The 25,844-nt window shown below is 41.5% G+C and overlaps 1 protein-coding gene across 2 annotated transcripts in view; it reads left to right on the top strand.

The window, feature by feature from the left end:
* The window catches only part of zfpm2a (zinc finger protein, FOG family member 2a), a 137,458-nt gene that overhangs the window by 32,429 nt on the left and 79,185 nt on the right, over positions 1 to 25,844 (top strand). For both annotated transcript variants that reach the window (XM_049584529.1, XM_049584530.1), the window contains exons 2-3: positions 4,113 to 4,271; positions 12,745 to 12,846. In XM_049584529.1, coding sequence (XP_049440486.1) covers positions 4,113 to 4,271; positions 12,745 to 12,846 — 261 coding nt within the window. The remainder of the gene's footprint in view (positions 1 to 4,112; positions 4,272 to 12,744; positions 12,847 to 25,844) is intronic.

Below are 25,844 nucleotides of genomic sequence, written 5' to 3' on the forward strand. Positions count from 1 at the left end.
GCGGAGGGTGTGGATGACAGGGCTGTGGGGGAGGTGGGCTGCAGGGATACCTGGACACTGACCCTGACTGAGAGGAAGTTCAGACGGAGTGCAGTTTCCTAAAACATCCTCTTAAAATTGAGCAGATATGAGTCTTTGTGCTGGGATGATTTCAGCAAACCAAGCCTTTCTCTAGAAAGTAAAGCCCATGAATTAGCACTTAAAAGTCTGACCTGAACAGCTGTCAGACTCACGGGTAAAGAGAAAATTGTAGGACTGCGACTAATAATTATTCCCTTTATTAATCTAATGATTATTATTCATGATTAATTTATTCATTGTAGTGGTTCCCAACCTTTTTGTCTTGTGACCCCTTAAAATGAAGCAAAGTCTTGCAGTGGCGTGAGGTGGTTACGACTGGCCCCAATGCACACCAGTCACTAGTTATACAGCACATACACACACATCATATGGCCTACATATATATTTTACAATAATGTATCTTATTGCTGCTTTTTTGTGTGAAAGACATGGCTGCTCGCTTGGCTTGCAGATGTGCTCAGCCTGTCAGTCTTGACAGGTTTTGCAGCCATAGCTATTTATTGTATTGTATCAATGCGTAAACAAAAAGACACTTCACACTGGACAACATCAACATACATATTACCCAGAAATCATCATTGCATATGTGTATATGAAATTATTCATTCAGTTGAATAGTTTTTATAGTTATTTAGATTAAGTATATCATTTTCTTATGGTAGATTGCTGCTGACTATTTTACAAAAAAAAAAAAAAGGAAAAGGGATCCATGACGGAGATGTGTTTGCCTTTGTGAGGGCATATAAAGAAAATTGCAACATTTTCAATTTATGCGGAGTTCTTCTTTGAACACAGGTGCATTTCTGAGGTGGCATTCTGAATCACTCGTAAGGGCCCATCATCTGCCCAACACATTGCTGGATGGCACTCTCATTCTCCATGGGCCCCTCCTCTCCAAGGGCCCCAGTGCTGCGCTGCCTGCACTGTCTATATATATGTCTCATCAGACTAACAACAGGTTATGGCTCATTAAAAATGGTTAAGTATCCACAATTCAATAGCAAAGTCATATTTTTAAGTATGAAACATAATTTTGTGTAACAAAAACACTTTATTAGTCATGTATTAATTATTAATTCATTATTGTTACCCTTATCATCACATGACCACCTCACATTTATTGAGAATCCTTTGCGGTTCAAATCTGGGACCCATCAGTTACGTAAAGGGCAAAAAAAATGCCCTTTACCAGTTCTGTGAGCACCGGGTAATGTCTCCGTATGTCAAAACCCCAAAAATATTCACCTTAAAATGATATTAAACATGTATCAAATGGCATTTCTGTTGTGTAAATTAAAAAACCTTGGTCAGTCAATTATCAGAATTGTGGTTAATTAACTTTTTGTTGATTGGCTGATGAAATCAACACTATTTTTTAAGGGTTGCAGAAATGTATCTGCATGTTTTGAAAGCTTAGAAGCATATTTCACATTTGAAAAGAGCCATTTAATATTGTTTTTTTCTATGTAAACAGTATAATAGTTTAAGACACCCACATGGACCAAAGAAGGGTTTGTGTTTGTGTTTATATTACAAGGACAAGACAGATGCAATAAGGGAAAAGATTACCAAAAGATTTCTGAGCAAGTTTCCAAAACAGTGTTTCCTTTGTGTCTAATTCCACGATTTACAGATGTTTGTGTCTGTTTTAATGAGCACACCATTCTAAAGCAGACTGTGTTGTTTTCTGTGGCGACGTGAAATGCAGACGCTCTCTCCGCGGTGTCATTGGCCATCTGAACTCCAGAGGAGGCTCGATAAGAGGGTGAGGCAGCAGACATTCCTCTGGCCCAATTCGTCAGCAGACCCCTATAGAAATGCACCAACAAGCGCGGGTCACACAGTGAATGTGACAGGATTTTAAACAGTACACAACTAAATATAGCAGGAACGCCACTATCAGAAAATGAGTTAGGAGTGTGGTGCTAGTCGTTTAGAAAGTCATTATTCTTATCATTGCTGTCTCTGAAATAATTTCAGGTCTCTCCATGCAATGAATACTGTATAATAAACTAAACATGTGAGAATGCGCACAAACTTTGGTAATCTACGCAGTACCCAAGAAGTAGCCATCAGACCCCCTTTAATGTCTCCGACTGGGTGGAGTATTTCATTTTTCCATATTCAGTAAGGCCTCCAGTGTCTTTATCAGTTTGAAAATGCTCCATTTAGTTACTATCTGTTAGAGTGGGGAAGTGAGATGCCCTTATTCTGAGTCTATTAAACCTCAATTCTATCTCATCTTATCTCCCTAATCTTTGTGTCTTATTGACCATGAAGTTTATCTTTAATCTCCCTTTACCCTTATTATCGCGCAACACTGTAGGTCTATTTTCTATGGTGCAATGGTGCTGCTGTATTTGCCGGCAACAGAGGAAGAATCGTTTAGTTGTACACACAGTTCTTATTCAGCTGTGTAATGGAATGTGTACAGAGTGTGTGTATAGAAATGTATTTCCCCGCTTTCTTTCACACTGTCCTCAATTGCCTTGGCAGGAGCTTTTAACGCCAGTCATACAATCTCCCCTTGATACTGCGATATTTATCTCTCGGTATCATCTTAAGCGATGGTAGACTCATCGAGTCACTTCACGCCTCACTTCACTCCTCGGCGAATCAGCAGAAGGCATCAGATAAGATCATAAAACTGTATCCTAATTTAAAAGCAGCACTCTGCCTCCGCAGTGTCTATTAGAGATCTGTGTGCTAATTCTTTTCATGTCCGGGGCTCCTGCAGATGTAGGCTTCTACAAAGGAGTAATTTATAAGACTAATGAAAAGAGCAAGCAGTTTGTGGACATCAGGGGGGTCTTTTATGAGGCTCGGTGCGGGGAAGAAAGAGAAACAGGAGAGGCACACCAGCCCCACTTTCTGAACTGAAATTATTGCTTTATTAAAGCTGAGGGGCTCACTCCCGCTACAATAGAACAAACACATTGAAAGGTGTCGAGAGGATATCAGTGCACTCTGTTTGAGCTCCAGAATGATGCACAAGAGGCTGCAACATAGCTCATGTGTGACAGGCGGAAGCAGAGACAGCATCTCGCAGGCAGTGATGGCAGCACTTCTGATATGATTATTCCTTTAAACACAGCTCAAGATGGAGATTTTTTTTTAGGAAAATGACGCAAGTTTCTTGTATTATTTCGAATACAAACTAACCTTAAACTTGAAGTGTTCCATCACTTCTTTTGCTATGTTAATTCATGTGCAGACGCTGGCGTCGTGTGTTGGTGGGAAGGAGAGGTGTGCAAGATGCACATTATCTTAATAACATTCGAACGCCGGATGAGATGTTTTTTCAGAACTAATACAATTCAGGTAGCAGTACAGTAATTCCATCAACGCCCTTGATTGAAGCAAAATGGTAATATGCAAATACAAAAAGAGATGTACAGCTACAAGCAAAACTCTGAAATCATTTAGATTTAAAGAAATAATATTGCACAGAGGGGGGAAAACATTAATCACACGGAAAAGTGTCTCCTTTAAGATTGCACTGGTGTATTACCCGGAGGCATGGAATGTAAATGGAAAATCAACATTGTACCCTGTGATAAGGCTAACAAATTAATAAAAGTATTTTCTTTCCTCCTCCCATGCTGATGCCTGTGTGAAAAGTCTGGAAAGGAACTTTTCCCCCCCTTTTCCTTTTCTGTGTGAGGTTTTGTTTTGCAGGTAGCGGATTAACATCAACGCTCACCTTGGCTGCAAGTCAGCTTGTTTTTCAGAACGCGCCACTGTCTCAAAGGGCTTTTTCAATAGCTTTAATGGAAGCACCTTTGTAGAATATAGCAGTAAAATAATATTCTTTATTGACATAGCCTTATCTTTGTCTATACTGGATGTCTGAACATGGAGGGTATAGACATACCGTGCTGTGCTGCGCTTTGAGTTGCATCTGCATTTGTGGTATCTCAACAAAAGAACCGAGAGGAGGGAGCTTTTTTTGAGAGCCTGAAGGATGTGATGAAACTGCTCAACATCTCCCTTGTGTGTGTATGTATGTGTCTGTGTGTGTGTTCCCTCAGGTCCTCTGGAGGATGGCCTGGAGGAAGAGGAGGAGGAGTGCGTCTCCGAGGAGAACGAGCTCCTGGCCAAAGACGAGTTCTCAGTGGAGGAGAACTTCTCCACTGAGTTCGAGGCTGAGAACATGAGCTGTGAAGACATGGAGTACTTCTGCAACAAAGGTGAGGACCGTTTACTTATTCGTAAAAAGGCCGTTCTCCACAAGCACCTTACAGAGCTCTTTTTAATACCTAATGTGTGACAATATGTTAAGCCGCCCTTGTGCCAAGCATCAAAAATAAGTTAAACTCCTGCTAATGGCTTCTAATAAAATTCCTCAACATGTTCAAATCAAACCTGGCAGAACTTGTATCCGTGTGAGAATTTCTCCCGCATCACTGCCTAGAGTTGAAACTATCCATTCTGATATTTGATCCCGGCAATCCACCCAAGAGCAGTGGTTTGATCTGAGAGAGAGATGGCATCAGCAACACTGGCTCTCCCTCTGTGATAGTGCTGTGAAGGTGTGCTACGGTACACCAATGCACTGGAGAGCGTAGCACTTCCCTTTGAGCCAGCGCTAAAGCTCTGTGAACACTCAGCAGCACCTGCTACTGCTCGGAGGTCCAGCACTATAAAGCGCCTTAGCATCGCCAAATGCGCCCGAGCCCTCTTTGAACTCCAATTCAATTAGATTGCTTCTTTGTATGTTTGTTTCATTTCGGTCACACCTTGCCATCACAGGAGCTAATTTGTGGTCTGCTCCAGGTTACAGTGTGAAGATGACAGACTTGTCCCGCCTCCCTCCCCCCCAAACTCCCCCTACCACCCCCACCTCTTCCTACCCCCCGGTCGCGTGGCTTTCACTACCCCAGGTGTCCCCACTCTTACTGGCGCACGGATGCCATAAATTTGACTTTTTAATGAAGAACCAATGCTTTGAATGTCTGCCTCCTCTTTCTCCTTTCAAAGGGAAAATTGTTTAGAATTATTTCTTCACACTTCTAAACTGATGTGCCTCGTGGGATTACATTATTGAAGAAAAATAAATCTTTCATGTTTCAGGTAGGCTATGCCCCGGTAATCGTATCAATAATGTTTTCCTTTTGTTCTCGGGGAAAAGTTGAACGGCGCAATTGTTCGGAAATTGCAATTACCAGCGACGCTTCGTTTGCCTTACCCTTTGTCTCCATCGTAATGTGTCCTTACACAAACTTCAAAGTGAAATGTATGGTCTTGTAATAACCCAGTAGCTATGAAATAGATGGTGCAGTACACACTGGTGGTTACAGCTTGAAAAAAAAAAAGTACAACTTCTGAAAATCTTCAAAGAACCTTGTCAGAGCCGTTTGATATTTTCATTGTTTTGGATAAAACCATGTGAGGAACTGGGCCTCAAATCTCCTTTCAATGTTTATGAATAAAGTCAACACTAAATAGCAATCCCAAATGTCAAATACTACTTTTTGGAGAAAGCGGTAATCTGTTCCTTGTCATACACAAGCCTTACTAGTCAGATTTTTTTTTATTACTTTGCTATCTAAGCTTACAGAAGCTAAGTCTCCCATTGCCTCCTAAGACCTAAATGATGTACTATCCAAATTTCTTTTTTTCCTCATGGCAAGTTGTGCGCAATCATCAGGTGTAGCCATTCTCCCCATGATCCCTTCCTCAATTAGATCTATTTAAAACTAATGTCGGAGTGGCTTAAATTTACCCCACTTATGTGAAACTGCCGTGAATTAAACAGGACGCAATCCTGGCGGCATTAAATGGTTTAAGTGTGTTATTCCTCGACTATAGGAGGAAAAAGAGAGCCCCCTTGATTAACTAAACCCTCTCAAATGTGATGGCGTGCTGTAATTAGCCCTGTGCGGACTTGAACGTGGGTTTTAAAGCAGCCACTCATCCCATGGCCTTTATCTTCTGCTGCTTCCCGGAGAATAAGGTCTCCCGTGTAAGGTTCCTCCACTGAGCAGTGACTCTCTGGTCTTAGCTTAGCCTTGTATCTGTGTAGTCACTCTCTGAAATGGGCTTGTCAGGGGGACCTAAAACCTCCATTAAAAGTTTCAGTCTATAATAGGTATTAAAAAGCTGTAGGAACACAAAGAGGAGTACCAATTTTCATTAACATATGAAGCACTTATTAACTTTGATCAGAGTGCGGTGAAGTAGCAAAGCCGCTTAAAGGCGCAAAGGTCAAGAAGTTGAATGCCACCAAAGACTCAGTCATTTGCCTTACCCTTGCAGAAAAGGGACTCCCCAGATAAGTGCATGGAGCACCTTGACGTCCCATCTTGGTCTGAAGCTTGGGAACCTCTAAATTGGGTGATGGTTGACTCTATAACCTGTTTAGTTAATGGTGTCATGGCTCTCCATGGTTTTTGGTGCTTTTGAGGAGGTGGTTTGTAAGATGCTGGTATCACATACAGAGTCCTGTTAGTCCTGAATTGCAACATCAATTATGCTCAACAGTATAATGCAGTTTTAAAGGAGCAGTAAAACATTGCCCAACATATTTTCTCCAAAGCTCTACCGTATTATCTATATTAACGGTTCCTTACCTTTTAGGCTTGTGATCTGATTGCTACCTTTATCACTAGTTGTGTATGTCCATGGGTTGTGACCAGCTCAACAAGAGTTAATGTTGTTGTATATGGTCCCTTTCTCACTGGAGAAAAAAAAACACTTAAACCCACTAATATATTGCTTTTGTCTTAATTGGAAAAAGTTACAGTCTGCATTAATTCCTAGGACAAATGACTGCAGTAGTCACGGGTATTTATCGGCTGCAGCTCTGATCAGCAGTGATGGAAAAAAGTGTCCCCCCTGTTTCAGCACGACCTGCCACCACAAATTCCATCCGTCCCCATTCTAGCAGTGCTTGAACGTCTTTTGAAGTTAGTCAGCACCAAGTTTGAGCAAGACACCGCTGTAACATTTTCACTGGCCTCTATGCTAATTTACACAGTTTACTCACCCAGTTTTCTAGCGCATTCACGACGACGAACGCGACACTACAGTAACAAACAGAAAGGGCTACTTGTATACTGGCAACGTGAAAGGAGTATATCTATTTTTAGCAGGTTTAACCATATTTAAAAAACCCAGGTAAGGGATAAGAGGGTTTCTGAAATATTTTAGAGACCTAAAAGGTAAATTTTTAATTCACAAAGAAACAATGAGATGTATGTATGAGAATAAAACTTTTCTAGCAGAACAATGATTTTTGGGCTTTTCTCTCTATTTGTTGTCTCATGACCCATCAGCAGTGCAAAGTAATTGAAAAGGGGGTACTTAAGTACTATTTTGAGGTACTTTTTCAGCACTTAACTTTAGTATTTCCATTTTATGCTCCTTCAACTTCAACCTCGTGATGTTTCAGAAGGAATTATTGCACGATTTACTCAACTACTTTAGTTATTAGTTACTTTGTAGGTTCGGACTTTAAATGCAAAACATGTGATCAACAAATTATTCATGATGCATTTTTATTGACTCAGCTACCCAAAGTGGTTAAAATAGTCTCATCTAGATCAGTCATGTCAGTGCGTCAAAAATCACAATACAATATTATGGATTAATATTTAAAGGGTTCATTCCTCAAAATGGGTGCTTTTTCTTTTGTTACATTAAGTAAATTTTGATAATGATACTTTGATGATGACAACACTGTATTTTTACAAAATTAAACTTCAGAATGAAGGACTTTTACTCATGGTGTTTACGTATTTTTGCAGTGTTTTTACTACTTTTACTTATATAAAAGATCAAGAGGTCAGCATTGGCAACTATCAATAGTAGGTTCATTTTTTTACTTTTGTGTTACTGCCATAACTAAAAGATATAAGGGATGTACTTCTGAGGAAAATATATTGAATTCTTTGGGTTTGATTACAGTCAAACATTTGAGTTTTAGAAGTGAAACCTTTTTTGTGGCTGACTTTGTTTGCCATGCCTGGGAAAGAAGGCAGAGTATTTTGTTTGCGACTGAGCAGTAAGATGTATGATTTCTTCTGGATTGATCACTGCAACGATATTGTAATGGTGTCTTCGAACAACATGAGAGTTGGACAAATGTATGTGTGCATGACACAAAAATGTCCATACACAGCAATCAAAGTCACAACCAAAAAAACTCTGATACACATTCCATGACCAGAAATAAAGATATCAATCAATACTATCAATAATATTGATGAATGTGTACGCCTAAACTATTGCAGTTACAGTTGTAGCACTCATCTGCCATTAAATGAATGTCAGTGACACTCCACATAATGTTGTGTAGTGAAACAACATACATGGGTGTGAAATGAAGCAGATTGCTGGAATAGCAGAGCCCCAGAGAGAAGGAACTGTGTTTTAATAAACATGGAATTAGAGGGGGTCTGCAACCTATTGAGAGCTCTGTGAGAAAAAAACAGTCACATATCTAAAGAAATAACCTTGGCTTTCCCTGCGATTAAAACAGAATCTTACCTCAAACAACTTCTCCTGCTCGGTCAATTTCACATTTATGGAGCTCTGCTTGTGAAGAGCCCTCAGTCGACTCCACAGCGAAGATTTATACTCTATTGACACACCTGGCTCTATAATTGTGAGAAAGATACCTTTTTTTTTATATACACTGAGTGGCATCTTTTTTACAGAAATTGTGAAATTTCACCTTGCTGTTTCACCCCTCTTTTATTGTTGGCTATCTGTGAAGTTCAGCACAGGGTGTTGCCACAAGCTGTTCCCTTTGTGCGTTCCAAGTGTTGTCTGATGACAAATGACTTCCTTAGTTAGCTCTGACAGTAAATTTACATGTCATTTCATGAATCTCATTTCCTCGATGTAAAACACCTTTTTGTGAAGTAATACGACATGATTTTTTTTTCCCCCAGCTTAAACTATTTGATTCTGATGCTGTTGTGAGTGTTTATGTGTCAGGAGACATCAAGCACAACTAATGTGAACATATTGCACTCTTCTGCACCGTTCTCCTCAAATTACAAAAATTATAATGCAGGCGGAAATGTTTTATCACAGTGCAAGTGAGGAGTGAAAGCTCAGGACTGCACACACTGTACTTAACAACGCAAATAACAAACCCACCTTGACCCTTCAAATAACCTCTCAGTGAGTAATTTGACTTGCAGCGGTCAGAGATGTACAGTAACAAACAGAAAGTGGCAGAATTAATTATGCCACTCTTTGTGTAACACAGAAGTAATCAGAATCTCTAGCAACGCAGGAGGAAGATCTCCTTGGCGCTTTCGCCACAGCTGCCAGTGCCCAGAATGGTAAATGTGGAATTTTAATGCACAGTTGATGCTGGAGAATATGGGGAAATGCTAATTTGTGGTGCGATAAGATGAATCGAGTCATCCCTTTAGCCCCATTTGACTCAGTGGAGGAAATTAATCATTAATGTTTGTTAAGTATGACAATCTAACTGGGCCAGATCTACATGCTCAGAGACTGAGGCAGAGCGAGATAAAGACCCAGGCTGCAGACAGGGAGGAAAACTGCCAGATTCTGTAATGATGGGAATTTATTGGCATTTAAAGAGACAGTGGCAAGGCATTTCACTAATAGCCTCCCTCCATTGGAGTGCTCTGCCTGCCACAAATTGCATGCAATTCAAACCTATTTTTCAGATAGCGGAGAAGTCTTACAGCTATGCTTGACTTTGGTGAAAAAGGTTGCTTCCTGGAATTGACTTTATCTGTTGAAGCATAATCTGCATCAACAACCAAATATGCAATATCAACTGACTAGCACTACCACTGCTGGGGGGATGGCGGGCATCCCCCCCGTCCCTAATATTACATTCTGAAAATCATTGCCAGGCTCCAGTACTAGCAAAACTGTGATGGGTTTAGAAAAGTGGCAGTGGGTTAAAGTCATCGAGCCTAGAATTCAGTAACATATAGAACTGTGCAATCTCATGTGAAGACTTAAAAATACTTATACTCCATTTTGCAGAAATTGCGACCTGTCTCTAGACTCAGTGGTCAGGATTAAAGTGCTCTGAGCTCCTTAAAGTCGCACGCAAGAGATTGACATTTTCAAGGGCTTCCTTGGCAGAGACAATGCTAAAAGGGAGAGAAAAAGCCAATATGACTTTGTTGCTACCTTGCTCCAGGAATTGTTTGTGTAAATCGCCTATAAGCTTATTGACCTGAATGCGTAGCACGCTGCGTGTGACTGCGATTTGGCTAGAGAGCTGTCCTTTGATAGAGCAGCGATAGGGCTGATTTTAACAGCTCACTGGCTCCTCTTGCATGCCCGCCAACCCTGCACCCAGCAGGCCACCTCGCCTCCCCACCACCCCCCCTCGTCCCTTCTGTTCTGTTCAGCCTTCTCTCACTCAACCTTAAGTATCTCCATTTGATTGCTCAGGAAAAGGAACCTAAGCCAGATGTAAATTATGATCTAGGTGATAATGTAGAGGATGATCATTGACAATCTGTCTCTCTTGATAAGACAGGAGAGGGTTTCAATTCAAATTATGAAACAAGGCAGAGTCCCTATTACTTACAGCGAATGAAATGGAGCACCTCAGTCAATCTGTTTCCATATCAGAAAGGTCAAAATTCCTATGTCGTTTAAAACCATAAAAACGGGTCTCCATATTCGTCTGTATTGCAGGTTTTTATCAAACCCACACTGTAAGCAAAAGAGTGCTGCTCCAGCACTTCTTCCTCTGCTGTGCTTTTCCTAGTGACATTTGTGCAGGAAACTTCATCAAAGCCCTGTGACATTGTTCCCTGTGAGGTTGCCTGGGCGATTGTGTTTAAAATGCATTGCAAACTGTGTTAGATAGAAGGCAGAAAATCCTTAATCACTGCTTAATTAAGGAATCATCTTGTAGCTTCATTTCCCGGGCTGTAATTAAACACTTCCAATACGTTTCGTTACAGGGCTTAACATGTTCGCCTGAGATCAAGGTAGTGCCTTTAATGTTATCTCGCCAGCTTTTTTTAAACTCCGCTCCATTGGAAGGAACTGTTGATATACGCCTTTGTTATCCTCGTCATAATACGAGCCTAGTATGCTAAAGAGGTTCTCCAGGCCCAACAATAAATAGTGGGGGAATTTAGTTGAGTGGGCTCCCTGATAATATACTGGGAAATGGAAGGAGTGCAGGGAGAAATCGCCAGCCCAAGCAGACACTTGCATAAGCAAAACTGGGTCATAATGACCTCATGTACTGTAAGTAGGACATTTCTGCAGACTTCCCTTCAGTATCACTTTTTTTCTTCGTATACATCTCCTCTTTTAGTGCGAGGCAGAAAGCTGACATCCTTGTGGCAATGTTTGCTACCTTCTTTGAAGTGAGCCATGTCAAAAAAAAGCTAAACAAGCATGGTGTGTGTGCTTGATCTGGAGATTAACCTAACTGAGGACGGACGGCGCTGGAGTGAAGTAGTGTGTGTCCCGTGGCAGTTGTCACTGGAAGTGTGATAACTAACACTCTGAAATGCTTTTTTGGAAGCTGTGGGGGGAAAATCAGATACAGATGTAGTAAACAACCACATGCCAACAACGTGTATGTATGTCCTATCATATTTGGTGACAGGTGTGATTTTTATTACATGCTGTACAAGCCACATCTTTACGATATATTGTCTTTGTCATCCTAATATATTCACATTTAAATCTACACATCGATCCCTTTTTTTTCCCTTGTTGAGTGTGTGAAGTGTAGTAATCCATTGTAGTAATCCAGGCCTGTCCTTGACCGTTCACTATTGGGTTTAAAACATCAAAGGGATGAAAACGATATGGTGACAAAAGTGAGAGAAATGTTCCTCCACAAACTATCAACTACCACTACATGCCCCGAGCAGATTTGCTCTTACTTGCCCGAGTTTGGAGAGACACTGTGCAACCACTGTGTCAGCCACATTGGATTTATTCAGAGCACCACACTAGGGGCACCTACTAAGCACTGATTTATGTGCCTATAAACTTTGAGTACAAACTGTGCTTACTGTAGACATGCAAAAATAGATTTTTTTTTCTTTTTTACAGTAAGTGCATCTTAGAGTTCTCAACAAGCGCTCTGGTCCGTGTTACTGCTGCACACTCGGAGGTGGAGTCTGTTTAACAAGGTCTTTAAGCACTTACATCCTGGAGAGAGATACCCAAATATCCCTTAGCATGGTTTGTGTGAGCCCCGAGACTGTAAATCAGCCCTACATCCTATAACACACATTCTAGCTCGCTCCACAATAGATCAAACGGTAATAAATAGCCACCTCTCTCCCACACATTGCTTTCCTTCCTGTTCCATGGGGCTTCCTCCTGTTCCTGCAAGCTCTCATGGGAACTCCTTTTACATAAAAGTTTGCAGCTGGACCTGGTGAGCTCACTGCAAATATACATATACAGAACCATAAAAACACACATTCGCACACAATGACAGTGTCTCATATGACTTCAGATTGTGATATGCTCAAATATTACAGGAAAGGGTTATAAAACTGAAAGATTTTTGCTGGGATAATATCCAAATTCCTAAGACTCTACCCTTTGAAAGGGCAGCACAGTCCATAATGCAGTGCTTAATTAAATTAGGTGTCCGAGCGTTAAATTTGGATTGAGTGCTTTTCACTTTGTCTTGTGCGCTTTATGGGACTTCCTTTTTTTCCTGCTTTGCAGGAGAGGAAGATGGCAACCGAGAAGCAGGAGAGTCAGAGATGGACAGGCCGGGCGAGAAGACCAGGCATACCACCGTGGGGCCAGATGAATGGGATGGTCCAAGTAAGAAAAGTCTTCATATCACTTTCCTTGACAGCATCTTAGGGCCATCTGACAGAGTGAGAACTAAATTGCAATGCATGCTTCACAGTTTGAGGTAAGGTGTTTGAGCAGAAAGATGTATCAAGATATTTACAGACACTTCTGGTTCAAAATTAAGAAAGCATTTTGTCTTTTACAGCAATTGTAGATGGTCAAACGAGTTGGAAGTCTGTATGCTATATAACAAGCTACTTTAACTGAATGTTCACCCACCATTCAGTTAACAGTACATTCAATTACCAACAATTGCTCGCTCAAGAAAAAGCAGGTTTATCACTTCTTTTTGTACAGAGACCTCTAATGCAATGCAGATGTAGCTTTTTTGAAGAGTATACAACACATTTTTTAATCTTGTTTTGCCCTTTTACTAAAAGTAACTTCATCAAAGTGATGGATAATACATTGAACAAGATAGTTGCACAGCAATTACTGCTCAGCAATAGCCTGCACCCACACTGCTGAACACACAAAATGTGATTCCTTTTAATGCATAAAATGACCTCAAGAATTTATTGCAGGTACATGCGTTTGTAGAAAAAAGAGAGAGAAAAGAAGAGAGAGAGGAAGAGAGAGGGAGAGAAAAAAGTGGATTTGGGCAAGTTGTGCTTGCTAGCTCGAAGCCCCCCGGGGTGTGTATTTTATACTGACAGTGAATCAGTGTTATCGCACCTATCAGATAATGCATTTATCATTAAATTTCACATTTGCATTTAAATCTGGGGAAGGAAATGAGCATTGCTGGCTAAAGATAAGAACGCCGGGACGACAGTAATAAACCATCACTGTGATCAGTCAGGAGACAGGGCTGAGGGGGTCAGCTCAGAACTATGGGGGCCATGACAAAAAGAAGGCATCACATGCGGAAAAAGGCCCTTTTGGGCGAGAAAATGCTGAGCTTAAAAATACTGCTTTGAAAAGGAGGGACGGATGTAGCATGACTAGATGTATGACTGACTGTAATTATCCTTCCCCCCTTCTACTTAGCCATCAGAATGAGAATTAGAGGCTCAGAGACACACTGCTGGACAGGCGGCGGAGAGAGAGGAGGGAGACTTGAGTTTTATGGGAGTAAAGTGTCTCTTGCATACAGTGAGGATGGCTGAACTGCAGAGGAGGTGATGTGAGACATGATGCCCATTTCATGTTTTACTAAACCACAGCCCGAGTGGCTCCGAGTTATCAAGCGACATCCAGTTTGAAGACTTCAGCACTGTGTCCTAATCTCTACTGTATTACAACCTGAAAAATGTCACTTAGCACATGGCTGCATCCAACTTAAAGAAACATGCTAGTACACATGTACACAGTCGAAGGAAAGCATGAAAATTGTGTTGGTGATCAACTTGTAACTTACTCGACATCTCTATGATATGATGACTTACACAGAGGCATTCGTGCCCCTCCTCTGTTTTCTCAATGGGCAGCACAGAGTGGGCAGAAATTAATCTCAGTGCATAATAATGCCATTCACTCTCCCATCATGGCTGCCATGAAAGGTCATTTCCCTTTTTAATTTTTCCCATTGTGCAGGAAAAGTCAGATGGGCATGTTATAATTTGAATAAAGAGGGGAATCAGACAATCAGATAGGAACATTTGAAATGACATGACTTCCTGTTCAAAGCGATTAAAAGCAAATTTATTTAGTTTGAGACTGTCTACCCTTTAATCTCTTTGTAAATGTTCAGATAGTTGAGCATTCAAAAGTTCTTTGTTATTCTTTGGCTTAAGTTTAAGCAGGTGTGATTATGATCACCAACAGATAATTTTTAATCACTGCGAGTGTGCATCTGAATAGGATGTGTAATGGCCGTTACATAAAAAGAGAGTGAAGCCTTTTAATGAGGTGGGCTAACTCGGAACATGCCCACCTGCTTTGGTGATTCTATTGAAGCACCTCCATGCCGTTTCCCTTTTGCTGAGTAACAACAAAAGCCTTTACAATCTACATCCTTTAATTGAACTTTTTTTTTTGTCCCTGCATTTCATCTCCACTTTAGTAACTCATGTCAAGTGCTGTCCGCGATTGCCCCCTGTTCTCTGATTGTCTTTCTGTCTGTAACAGCAGAGGAGCGTACAGAATGACTCACTATTAATCTGATAGCTGCCTCTTCTGTGCTGTGCAGAGTGCTGGGTCTCTGATGTGGAACACCCAGCGAGTTCCCTTTCTCTCCTCTCGTCTCTACAAGTATGTCCTTAAGCAAATCTGCACACTGATCTTCTGTTCATTTCTCGTCACGGATGTTTCGCAATCAGCCGCTGATTTGGGAGATAGCGTGTCATGCTATTCTATTCATTTTCATGGACTGGCGGTGATAGGGATCTGACTCTGTCTCTCTCATTCTCTCCCACTCGCTCTCCTCTAGGCTAATTGGGAGTGGTGTGTGTTAGCTAGCTAACTCTGCTAATGAACTTGTTCTCAGCCTTATCTAAATGCGTGCTCATGTAAACTACACCCCCTTCTGAAAGTCATGAAAATCCAGGGTTCGTTAAGAGCGCTGTAATTATGATCACTGCCATTTCTACTGAAAGTGTTCAGCCTGCAAGATCCTACTTGTTTCAGTGTGGTATTCAGGCAGACATACAAAATGTTAATCTATTTTTACAAACCTATATAAACTGATGAACATCTGAAGCAGGATTGGAAGTCTAATGGCCTTTAACTATAGAAACAATATTCCAGTCTGTGTTTTCCACCAGTGACGTAATGAAGTTTGGCTGATTATACATGTAACTGGTGAACACGAAGCTGGTTGAAGTCATATATTTAAATTCATTGAAAGAAAGCATGTATGCATAAATATGAATCCCACTACATTTCTTGAAAAAGCAGTGGGACTGCGAAGTGATTGGCTAGTACTTGTCCCTCCATTGCGTCAAAGTCAGAGGCTGTTAGGGTGAGGGCAGTGAGGTCTTGTTTACGGCTGTAACAAGTCAATCACAGCCCGGTTAGGTGAGCCTTGCCAAGAAATGCAGTGGGATTTATAATAATGCAGCATGTATACATGAATGTAATCTGCAGGTCAATTAGTAGCAGCATTAGCCAGGATTTTGGGCTAATTGAGTGTTAATCAATATTTTTTTTAACAAAAGGTAGAGAAGAAAATACAATACAACTTATTTGTCCACCAATGTGTAAATTTTCCTACGTATTCTCATACAATGGTTTGATTGATATCCAAAAAAACACACGCGCAATGGTCTGCATGATATCCTATGAATTAGTGCCCCATGAATGATGTTACGTACTAAATGCAGAGTTACAGAGGTTAGGTTCAAGTGAATGAAGTTACTGTGGTTAGGTTTCCGATGTCTAATGATTTATATATTTAATAGAGATGTACCGATACCACTTTTTCCTTCCCAGTACTGATTCTGAGCGATACCGATACCAGCGCATAAAATAAAAATAGATGGGATATGAATTGTTGTATGTCTCAACTCCTAAACCTCTATGTAAAATATTAAGAAATACATACATAATAGTAGAATGAATGCCATGAATTTTTTTTTTATTATTATTATCAAGTGTTGACACAGATCAAGACACAGGTTAAACTGCAGCCACACAACTTTGTAAAAAAGACATTTTAAAGGCTACAGTAGAATGCTTTTTAAACTCCGCTCCGTTTCCGTTTTGTTTGCCTGTAGCGTGTGTATGCGTAATTATGTGGTATCGGATTGGTCATAGGCTGTACTTGCTGATACCCAATATCGCATTTTAGGCAGTATCGGAGGCATTTCCGATACTGGTATCGGTATCGGTACAACTCTAATATTTAAAGAACAAAACAGCCTGCAATACAAACTGGGGGCATGAACTTTGAAAGACATGGTCATTTAACACACATGGAGGTTTTAATGAGACATGCAATTAAGTCACATTATGGGAAATGTAGGATCTAGTGTTTCAGGGGCTTTGCCTACACTTAATACTAAAAGTGAAAACATCTCAGGCTTCGCTGCTTTGAGTTTGACCATTCTTTTTTTAAAAAAAAATTTGTTGTGAAATCAGAGATATACTCGCTTTCTGCTATGTATGGTGGCTGCCTTGCATATCCTGCATCCTTGCTACGCATCCGCAAGATGCAATATGCAATAAGCACATGAACGATACAGGGAGTGTTGCCGGAACAAGAAAAATTTGCCATTGTTACAACGAGCTTAATACACACTATCCACGATGGCACTGCTGCTGCTTTTTTACCGTCATGATCCAGGGTGATCTCAGAATTAGTAATAAAGTAACCTCCTTAGGTGTTACCATGTTTATTGTTTACATGATGCAAATCTAGGAGTTCAATACAGTCTCTGGTGTGCCCCCTAGAAGAATCCTCCAGTAACACACATAGTCCATTTTATACGGTCAGTTCTGAGCAGGACACAGCCAGTTGTCTATGCAAACATGTGGTTAAAGTCCCCCAGCTTTTCTGGTATGCAATGCAATATTAGGTTGCTTGAATGCCCCCTCAACACAGAACATTAGAGACAACATGTAAAACAAGCATTATTGATATTCTGAATTGAATTAAATTGAAAATTCTAATCTCAAAAATAGAATAATATCAATAGTAACGTACAGGTACATTACAGTAGTCATGCAGCTGTCAGTTTGCAGCTGAGGTGTTAACATTCTAAATCCCGGCGTGTTGAAACTGTACTCTTTAACTCCTAAAGTAAAGTAATTGTGCCTTTACATCACACATAGCGGTGAGCTCAGGATCCAAGATATTTCAGCAAACACACATAAAATAAGACACACAGCAAAAAAGGAGATACAGAAGGAGGGGGTGAGTGTGACAGAGAGGTAACAGAAGCCATGTGATCACCTTGTCCACAAATCTCTTCTCTTGGCTGTCCCTAATGGCCGGCATGGCCCAGCTTGCTCAGCTCCTGGTGCCAGCTGGGCATCGGCCAGGGCAAGGCAGGGGTCAGCCGAAGGAGTGGCCATCTGAGAATCTACCTGACGGTCAGACCCAGACGGAGCACAAGCAAAGACAGCCCTCCACCACCCCCGCCACCCTAAAAACCATATCCATTTTCATCCACCCCCTTCCTTCCCTTTTAAAGACATCAAACATGCACACGCTGAAAACGCAGCTTCACTCAGATGTAAAAACTCTCGAGTCTCATTTTTGACTCCAGCCAACCCAGAAGGGTCTGTGGCCGATCCTTCTTCTTCCAGTCTCCCTCCCCCCCCAAAAAAAACAATAACCATTTCAGGTTTAATGCACATATGTCATGCTAGGAGAATTGGAGGACCAGATGGCCACGATACTGTGGCAGGTGCCTCAACAAATGTTTGCGGTTGCCCGTGCTGCTATTTATATCGTGGTGAAACACAGACACGCAAATATTTGCAAAAGGACAGTGGGCCCTTTTTGTTGGGAGTCAAAGTGATCAGCAAAATAAACAGATGGGATTAAACCTTTTGGGCATCAGTCACCTGAACTTTGAAATTCCCTCAGTTCATCTAAAGAAACTTCTTCTTCTAGAGGAAAATGCTGAAAGGTAGAAGATGATTCTGTTTAATTGTAATCAACAGTGCATAATGTTCATATTTTTGCATTTTAGTCGCGGAAGCTTTTCAACATTTGGCCCCGGCTGAACTAAAAGTAAACTGACCCAAACTCCAGCATAAATACAGCTAAAAACTTTTAAATTCCTGCACAGTGACAGTCCATTTGAGAACAGTTCAGTCAGGTTGCTCTTAGTAAACAAGGCATTTTCTAACTCAGCACCCAAGTCCATTATAAAGTCAGGGTGTCGTCAAGGAAGGAGGGGCGAGCCGAAATGAGAGAGAGAGACAAACGGAGCACCCAGATGCAGATTAGGCTGCAGAAGATGAGGGTGTAAAAGGGATTTAATGGTAGGATGGATTAGAGAAATCCTTGTAACAATGTTAAATAATTATGGTTCCAGCCGAGATCAAAGCGCCATTGATTGAACCCCTCAAGCCTTCAGCACACAGAGTCTTGGAAAGCAAAGATTGGTAAACTAGTGCTCAGACCACTCCGGCTGCTCCAGTTAAATTGGATTGGAAATATTAGGATATAGATGAATCCTTCAGGAGGCTTTCGCAAAGCTTTTGTCACCGGAAATGTAGCTTGGGAACGGTATGAAAGGTTTGATAGTGTACTGTCTCGACAGAATCATAAGACGAGGGTGTCGCAGCTGTCTCCACTGATACCTAAGCGTTTTAAGTAGACTTATAGACACACTTGACTGTTATATCAGCAAACTGAAAACTTTCAGCGCAGGCTTTCATTCAAGGTTTTATTTTTTTTCCCCCCCTCGTCTTGTAATCAAGAAATTTGGACGTGCATCATGGCAATTCTCTCTCAGAAAAGGAAAGGTTTTATCTCGCTCCTCCAGGGGTTTATTCAAAGTCTTCAGACAAGTCTCACAAAACATGAATGACACTGAGATTGCTGATACTGATGATGAAAGTCCATCATCAGCTTCTCTGTGAGTTCTGGGCCCTGAGTGATGTAAAATTAAATTGCAATCAAAGTGCTATGTGTAAACATTGTCCGCCTTTTCCAAATACATTTATTCCTTAGGAGATTGCTGATGAAGGCTTTATACTATATGCATCACCTGTGTGCAGAGAATACACCCTCCCCCACCGCCACACACATATTTTTGTTCTCACAAATTCACAATGTGTGATTATAATGATGAAATATGCAACAAGAGATTAGACAAATCACTGTACTCCTATGCTGCATCGTCTTGATGCAAATTTAGTCACTGATCCGCTATACTAAGAGGCTTTATGAGGGAACTTCATGGTTGTTAGTTATATAATCTAAAATAGGGCAAAATGCAATCACTGTTCTTATCATCTGAGGAAGATGTCACTATATTCAGTTCTAGTTTTGTGCGGATACGTGGGATGTGGCACACTAAGAATGCCTTTAATAAGATCATTCAATTCCAACCATTTTGTCCACGTTTCAACTGAATCTGTGTCCACTTACAATGCCATCTTTTTACTCTGATTACTTACTATTTCACACTAAGAAGTCCAAAGAATTGAGAAGAAAACGAGAGCTGTTGCTAAATATGAAGCTGACTTTAAGCGCGGCTGGTGGTGCTGTTTCTGCCCCCAGGGACTTGACATCCATCGCGTCTTTCTTTAGCTCTCTGAATATGTTTGTTCTGCAGTGCTTACCCTCCCAGGCGCTGTAGCTGCACACGTTTTTCTAAGAGGTATCATTGTAATTGGTTGAATATTTGATGTGTGTATTTAGCATTAACATGGAGACACTCATGCAAGCGGTGCTAGGGGGATATAATGCTGGGTAAACTCTGGGTTGCTCAACTGAAACTTACTCGCATGTGGAAATTTTCATTTCTTTTAGCTCCATTTTTAAATAAAAGTACAGAGTATATTTGAGTGGTTTGTTCTTCTTTTTCTTGCATGAATTTACAAGGCTTTTTTTTTTTTCCAAATCTGGGGGCACGTGCTTCAAATAGTTTATATGCATGACTCAATTCCATTGAGTTTGGTCACCTCACATTATTATTTGGCCATAGGAATGCACTCACTCCCATCCAAGCCATATTTCTCCCCAATCCCCAACCCCCTTCTCTCACTCTCACACACACACTTGTGTACAGCCTTCACACTGATAGGTATTGATATCGGAACAGTGCCCCCGCCTGTGAAGGCCTCTCATTGGTGATGAACAGCTGGGCCCAGCTTGGCCCCGCTGGTCACGCCAATTCCACCTCCTCCTTTTTTTTCTGTTTAGGGGTGGTGGGGGGTGGGGCCCACTTGTCAAGTGAATTAAAATACCAAATAATAGTAATAATAATGATAATAAAAAGTTAATAAAAAATGGCATGTTCCTCCCTGATTGTGCGGGTGTTGTGGTATTCAATTATGCAATTTTCATTGGCATATTAATCATCTTTTCAACAAACAAGCCGCCGTTAATTAAAGCAAAGCATGGATAAAGACGTGTTGCCGGATCATCACTCCGTTTATCACCGCGCACAGACCCGCAGTTAAGTAAATTCAGGCTGTGAGATGAATTTCAATGGTCTCCCTGTTTCTTCCTCTGTGTGTTTGTGTGTGTATGTGTGTGTGTGCGCAGTTAACCATGTATTTATGCACATTGTGTTTGGAGGTGTGGTTAGTGACGTTTCATGTCAGTCTGTGTGGGAAATCACATATTACTAGCGGTTGAGAATTACTTTAATTGTTTAATACAGACCTCCTATTCATGTGGGAGGTCTCTCTTTTATCGTCCCCCTTTCTTCTTCTCACAGATTTGAATGTTAAATTCTCTTTGATTATGACTACCACTGTTCAGATGAGTCAGACTGACTTCAGTTGAGTAAATTTAGATTTTTCCTTTGCCTCTCAGTGGCCACACTGAGCGTGCAGAGGAGGCCAGTGGAACTATATGACATCTCTGTACACAGAGGACAGCTCTGCCCATTCTCCTTGTCTCTTTTTCTCTTGCTTTTTGTGCCGCCTCTGTGCCTTGCTCATTGGTGGGAGGGGATGGAGATTATTCAGGATCTGGTAAGATATGGGCTTCTCTAATCATAGCTCAGTGCCTCTACTGTCATTCAGTCACTAAATAGAAGTGGGGGGAAAATGTCTTGGTGACGGGAGCAGCCAGACAGCCATGCAAGTACTTGAGTTCCGCCAGCAGGAAAAAAAGAACTCGAGGCATCTGTAGACATGTCGCCTTGTCCCTGTCCCTCATTGTGGTGCAACTTTATCAGCACCAGCCGCTCACCCACTTGCTAAACTGGAGGGCCAGTCGTCTCTTAACTTAAACATAAGATCTTTGTGGTTTGAAGCACTCGGCTGCTCTGCGCCCCAATGTGGATCTGAAAGGCAAACACGACTCCAGTGTCGCCGTCGCCCATCACAAAATCACACCTCATGGAAAACTTGTTTCTGCTGTGTTAGCTCGAATCTAAATGCACTCAAACAGACTGTTGCACTGGAGCAACATCCCCCCCTTCCCCTTCCCCCCTCCCCGAAGAAGAAAAAGAGAGGTGATGGAGAAAGAAAGAGAGAGGGAGGGAGAGAGTGAGGAAGAGGGAGAGTGGGAAAAAGATGGAGATGGAGGAAAGAGGAGGAGGAGTGAGAGAGGGGGAGAGAAAAGTCAAAAACCTCCACATAACAATGCCGGAGAAAAATCAGAACATTTTCCACCGAAAGATGGGCCATTTCCAAATCCTTGTGCCCTATCAGACAAATTAAAGTAAATCAAGCATGAAATGAAGCAGAAGAGCCCGGAGATAAGGCTCCTTTAAGTCGTTTACAGATTAGGACAGAGAGAGAGAGAGAGAGGGAGAGGTGCATCTGGTCTCTGGCAGTGAAGGAGGCTAGTTTCTCATTTCACAATAGCAGCCTGTGTATAGGATTACTCTCCCCTGTCACCGACATGAGGAGCAGTGGGGGAATAGACGTCCACAAAATGTGTCTAAATATGTCCCCTCAGAAATGTTTCAAACCGAAAACCTCTCAGTGTTGGCCAGATGTGACATGTGATAAACAAACATGTCACACACGGCGTTTGACCCGGTGTATCGTTCTGATTTGTTTGTTATTTTATTCGCCTCTTCACCTTTTCTTATGCTCAAGTGGCTTCATCACCGCGCGGCTTAAAAAATTCAAATGAATTCAGGATTGGCTGAGCTGCGTCACGTGATTGTACGGCTGTCAGCTCCTATGCGCATGTTAAGCACGCCTCAGATCAGGTTTGGGGGAGGCGGGAAGGGGAGGTGGCGGAGGTGTTGTTGGTGGCGGTGGGGGGTGTTGTACAAATTATATTCTCAAAATGTGATTTTGTTTTAATATTGCATCGCTCTGTAAACTGGGTTGTTTAATATGTACGTCGTACTTCTATTTTCTGTCTTACATCAACAGATTAATTGCTGTTTTATTTTAGTACTCGCAAATAATCAAAACATAATTATGGAGCTAGTTGCTCATGGAGGAATGATATTTTACAGTGCGCACACACACACACGCACACACACAGGCAGGCACACACACACACACACACATCTCATTCATGCATGCACGCAAATGCAAGCAGGAACTAAACAACCCCACCCCCCCCCCCCTCGGCACACACATGCCTACTTACACACACACAGGCACCCACACAAGGCAAGGGTGCGCTGCTCTTTGATGCCGCCCGTCGAGCTCTCGCTGGATTTTGTTTCACTCCTTTCGTATCTCTTTTCTGGGAGTGATGAGAGGTGGGCTCGGCTGCGGCGCTCGGCTCGCTGTGAGAGAGACGAGAGCTGGCCCGCGTCGCCGGGTAGCTGTTCTCCAAAGCCTCGACCTTGACCTTCCCGGCCCAAGTCTTAGGTTTAGCTCCTTTATCGCGCTATCTCCAGGCATTTAAAAATACTCCTGAAACTCAATGATTTAACCCGCTTTTACGCTGTTCACATCAAAACTGGATGAAAAAAAAAAAAAAAGCTTAATCCATCTTATCTGTTGACTGTCAAACTGCTCCGGCTAAAACCTACTCACAAAAGACAACTAGGTCACCCAGGAAAAAACAGAATTCCCCGTTACCCAGGGGAAGTTGCAGCCTGGTAATTGACTTGGGAGGAGATTCAGGAGCACTTTAAAAATAGTCTCTTCCTGAATTAACTGCAGAATATCAAGTCTTGGAGGTAGCAATGTTTACTTGTGTTCTTTGCTAAAAAGTTGTTTGTTTAGATATTTCACAGCACAGTCATATACAGATTATTCATACCAACCTCTACCTATAGTTCCTTCCAAATATAACTATTTCATGTCATGCTGCATTTAACACACTTTATTTATGGCAAGACTGAGCAGACAAAATAGCAACTTCCTTTTGCAGCTAAAGTCTTAGTCTTGTTATCCATCCGTCTCAAATACATGCATTCCTGATGCACATACCATCAATTATTCATTCATCCTGACACACTCAGGTGGAGTAACGTCCTTTTGATGGTTTTGAAATTTTAAGAAAAGCATTTAAAATAATCAGATTCCAGCAGGAGTGGTGTGTGTCCTCTAGATGTTGTCGGTGATACGCTGATATCTCAGTGTGAGGACAGTCATTCTTTAGGTTTCGCTGTCTCCCTTTACATGCTATCAATAGAAATTGCAGTGCTTCTCTAAAGATGGATGTCTCTGAGATTGTTGTCAGCAAGCCTGCTGCTAACTTCGCCAGGCTTTTGATGAAACGGAGTGCTTCACTGCTGGTATATTTCAATTGTTCAATGACACCAAACAACAGTGTCAGTGTTGGTAATGTACTGCAGGACCAAGTTCTTGTGTGTGAGTTTCTCAGTGAATTACTGCAGTTCAAATTCAAAGAGGGTCATGGGCATTGCAAGATCCCGGGTCGTCTTTGGATCCCCATAAACACTGAATACAGTTTCCCTAGAAATGATCTCCATCTTGGACCATTCCACTGCCAATTTACAATGCCAGTGCAGGAAGTAGTGTGCTGATTATGTAGTGAGGTGGAAAGTAAGTGTGCTGAGGTCAGGGTGGATGGGCATGTAGCGCATTTGACTTGTCACATCCCTGTCGCCGACCTGCAAATAAGGTTTGCCTTTTCATTAAAGGAGTAGTGTTTGCTCTCTGGCAGAGAGTTAGATGAGAAGATTGATACCACTCTCTTATCTGCTCGTGAAATATAAGGCTACACCCAGCAGCCAGTTGGGTTAGCTTAGCACAAAGACTGGAAACAGGGGTAAACAGTTAGCATCGCTCTGTCCAATGTAACAAAATCCACCTATTAACATCTTTAAAGCTCACTTAGTAACATGTTATATTTTGTTTGTTTAATCTGCCCAAAAACTTGAGTGTAAAAATAATAATTTCTCATTTTTGGGAGGGTTATGTGCCAATCTATCAGGTAGGTGTGAGCTGAGAATTTAGGTGAGTACTAGGCTACTCAGAGGCAAGAAGCAGGTGGCTTCATAACACACTCTAAAAAGGCAGATTTTCATTTTTATACTTCATTGGCAGGGCATGGCTTGCTGTTTTCTCCTGTTTGCAGTTGTTATGCTAGGCTAAGCTATCCAGCTGCTAGCTGTAGCTTGAAGTATAGGGGACAGATTTGAGAATGTTACCACTTTAACCATCTAACCATCAGAAAGAGAATAAGGGCAATTCCCAAAATGTCTAACCAATGACAGTGAAAATGAACAGTGCATCTCCATTTCCTCCCAGTGTAAGCCAAAATATCCTGGAAATGGGCACTGTCATCTCACACTGGTGACGTCATTTGAAGTCAGAGCAGTGTGTGATCTCCTCTCTATCAAGTTCCCTTCCATATACCCGTCTGACAAATCGCAAGCAGTGGCATTGATTGCAAGCAAAACGATTGACACACAAATGTCATTCATGGCCCCACAAACCCCCTTTTGATCGCATAAATTAAGTTAGATAAAACAGTCTTTTAGAAGAATTTGTTTGACATGTACCTTGATCTGTGTAGTTTGGAGATGTGCAATCTGCTAACAAGGAGGGGGCAGGGTTTGTGACCGAAACTGCAGCCAGCTACCAGGGGGCGATTGAGATGTTTTGGCTTCACTTTTGGGGAGCTGTCAAGCCGTCCATCTTTATTTTACAGTCTATTTGTCTAACTGTGGCTTTTGCTTTTTTTGTTACCATGCAGAGATATTCTAGACACCACAAATGTTTTCAACATTAGCACTGATTTGTCAGTAGTGCTCAATATCAGTGTTTTGGCAGTGAGGCTGAATCACCTGTATTCGTAGCTGCAACGTTGTCTTCTAGACATGAAACTTGTATATTAGGCTACTGAATATTTTTTGTAATTACTTTGTGGTGACATCGTAATCGTCTGAATTATGTTCAGAGACAACATTTCTTAAACACTACAGAATCGTAAGGAGGTGGTTAGGACTGTGAAAAAAACACTTTGGTTAAGGTTAGCGTAGATCGTGACCACAGTTAAATGT

Source organism: Epinephelus fuscoguttatus, linkage group LG8 (assembly GCF_011397635.1).
Source record: "Epinephelus fuscoguttatus linkage group LG8, E.fuscoguttatus.final_Chr_v1".
NCBI classification, from domain to species: domain Eukaryota; kingdom Metazoa; phylum Chordata; class Actinopteri; order Perciformes; family Serranidae; genus Epinephelus; species Epinephelus fuscoguttatus.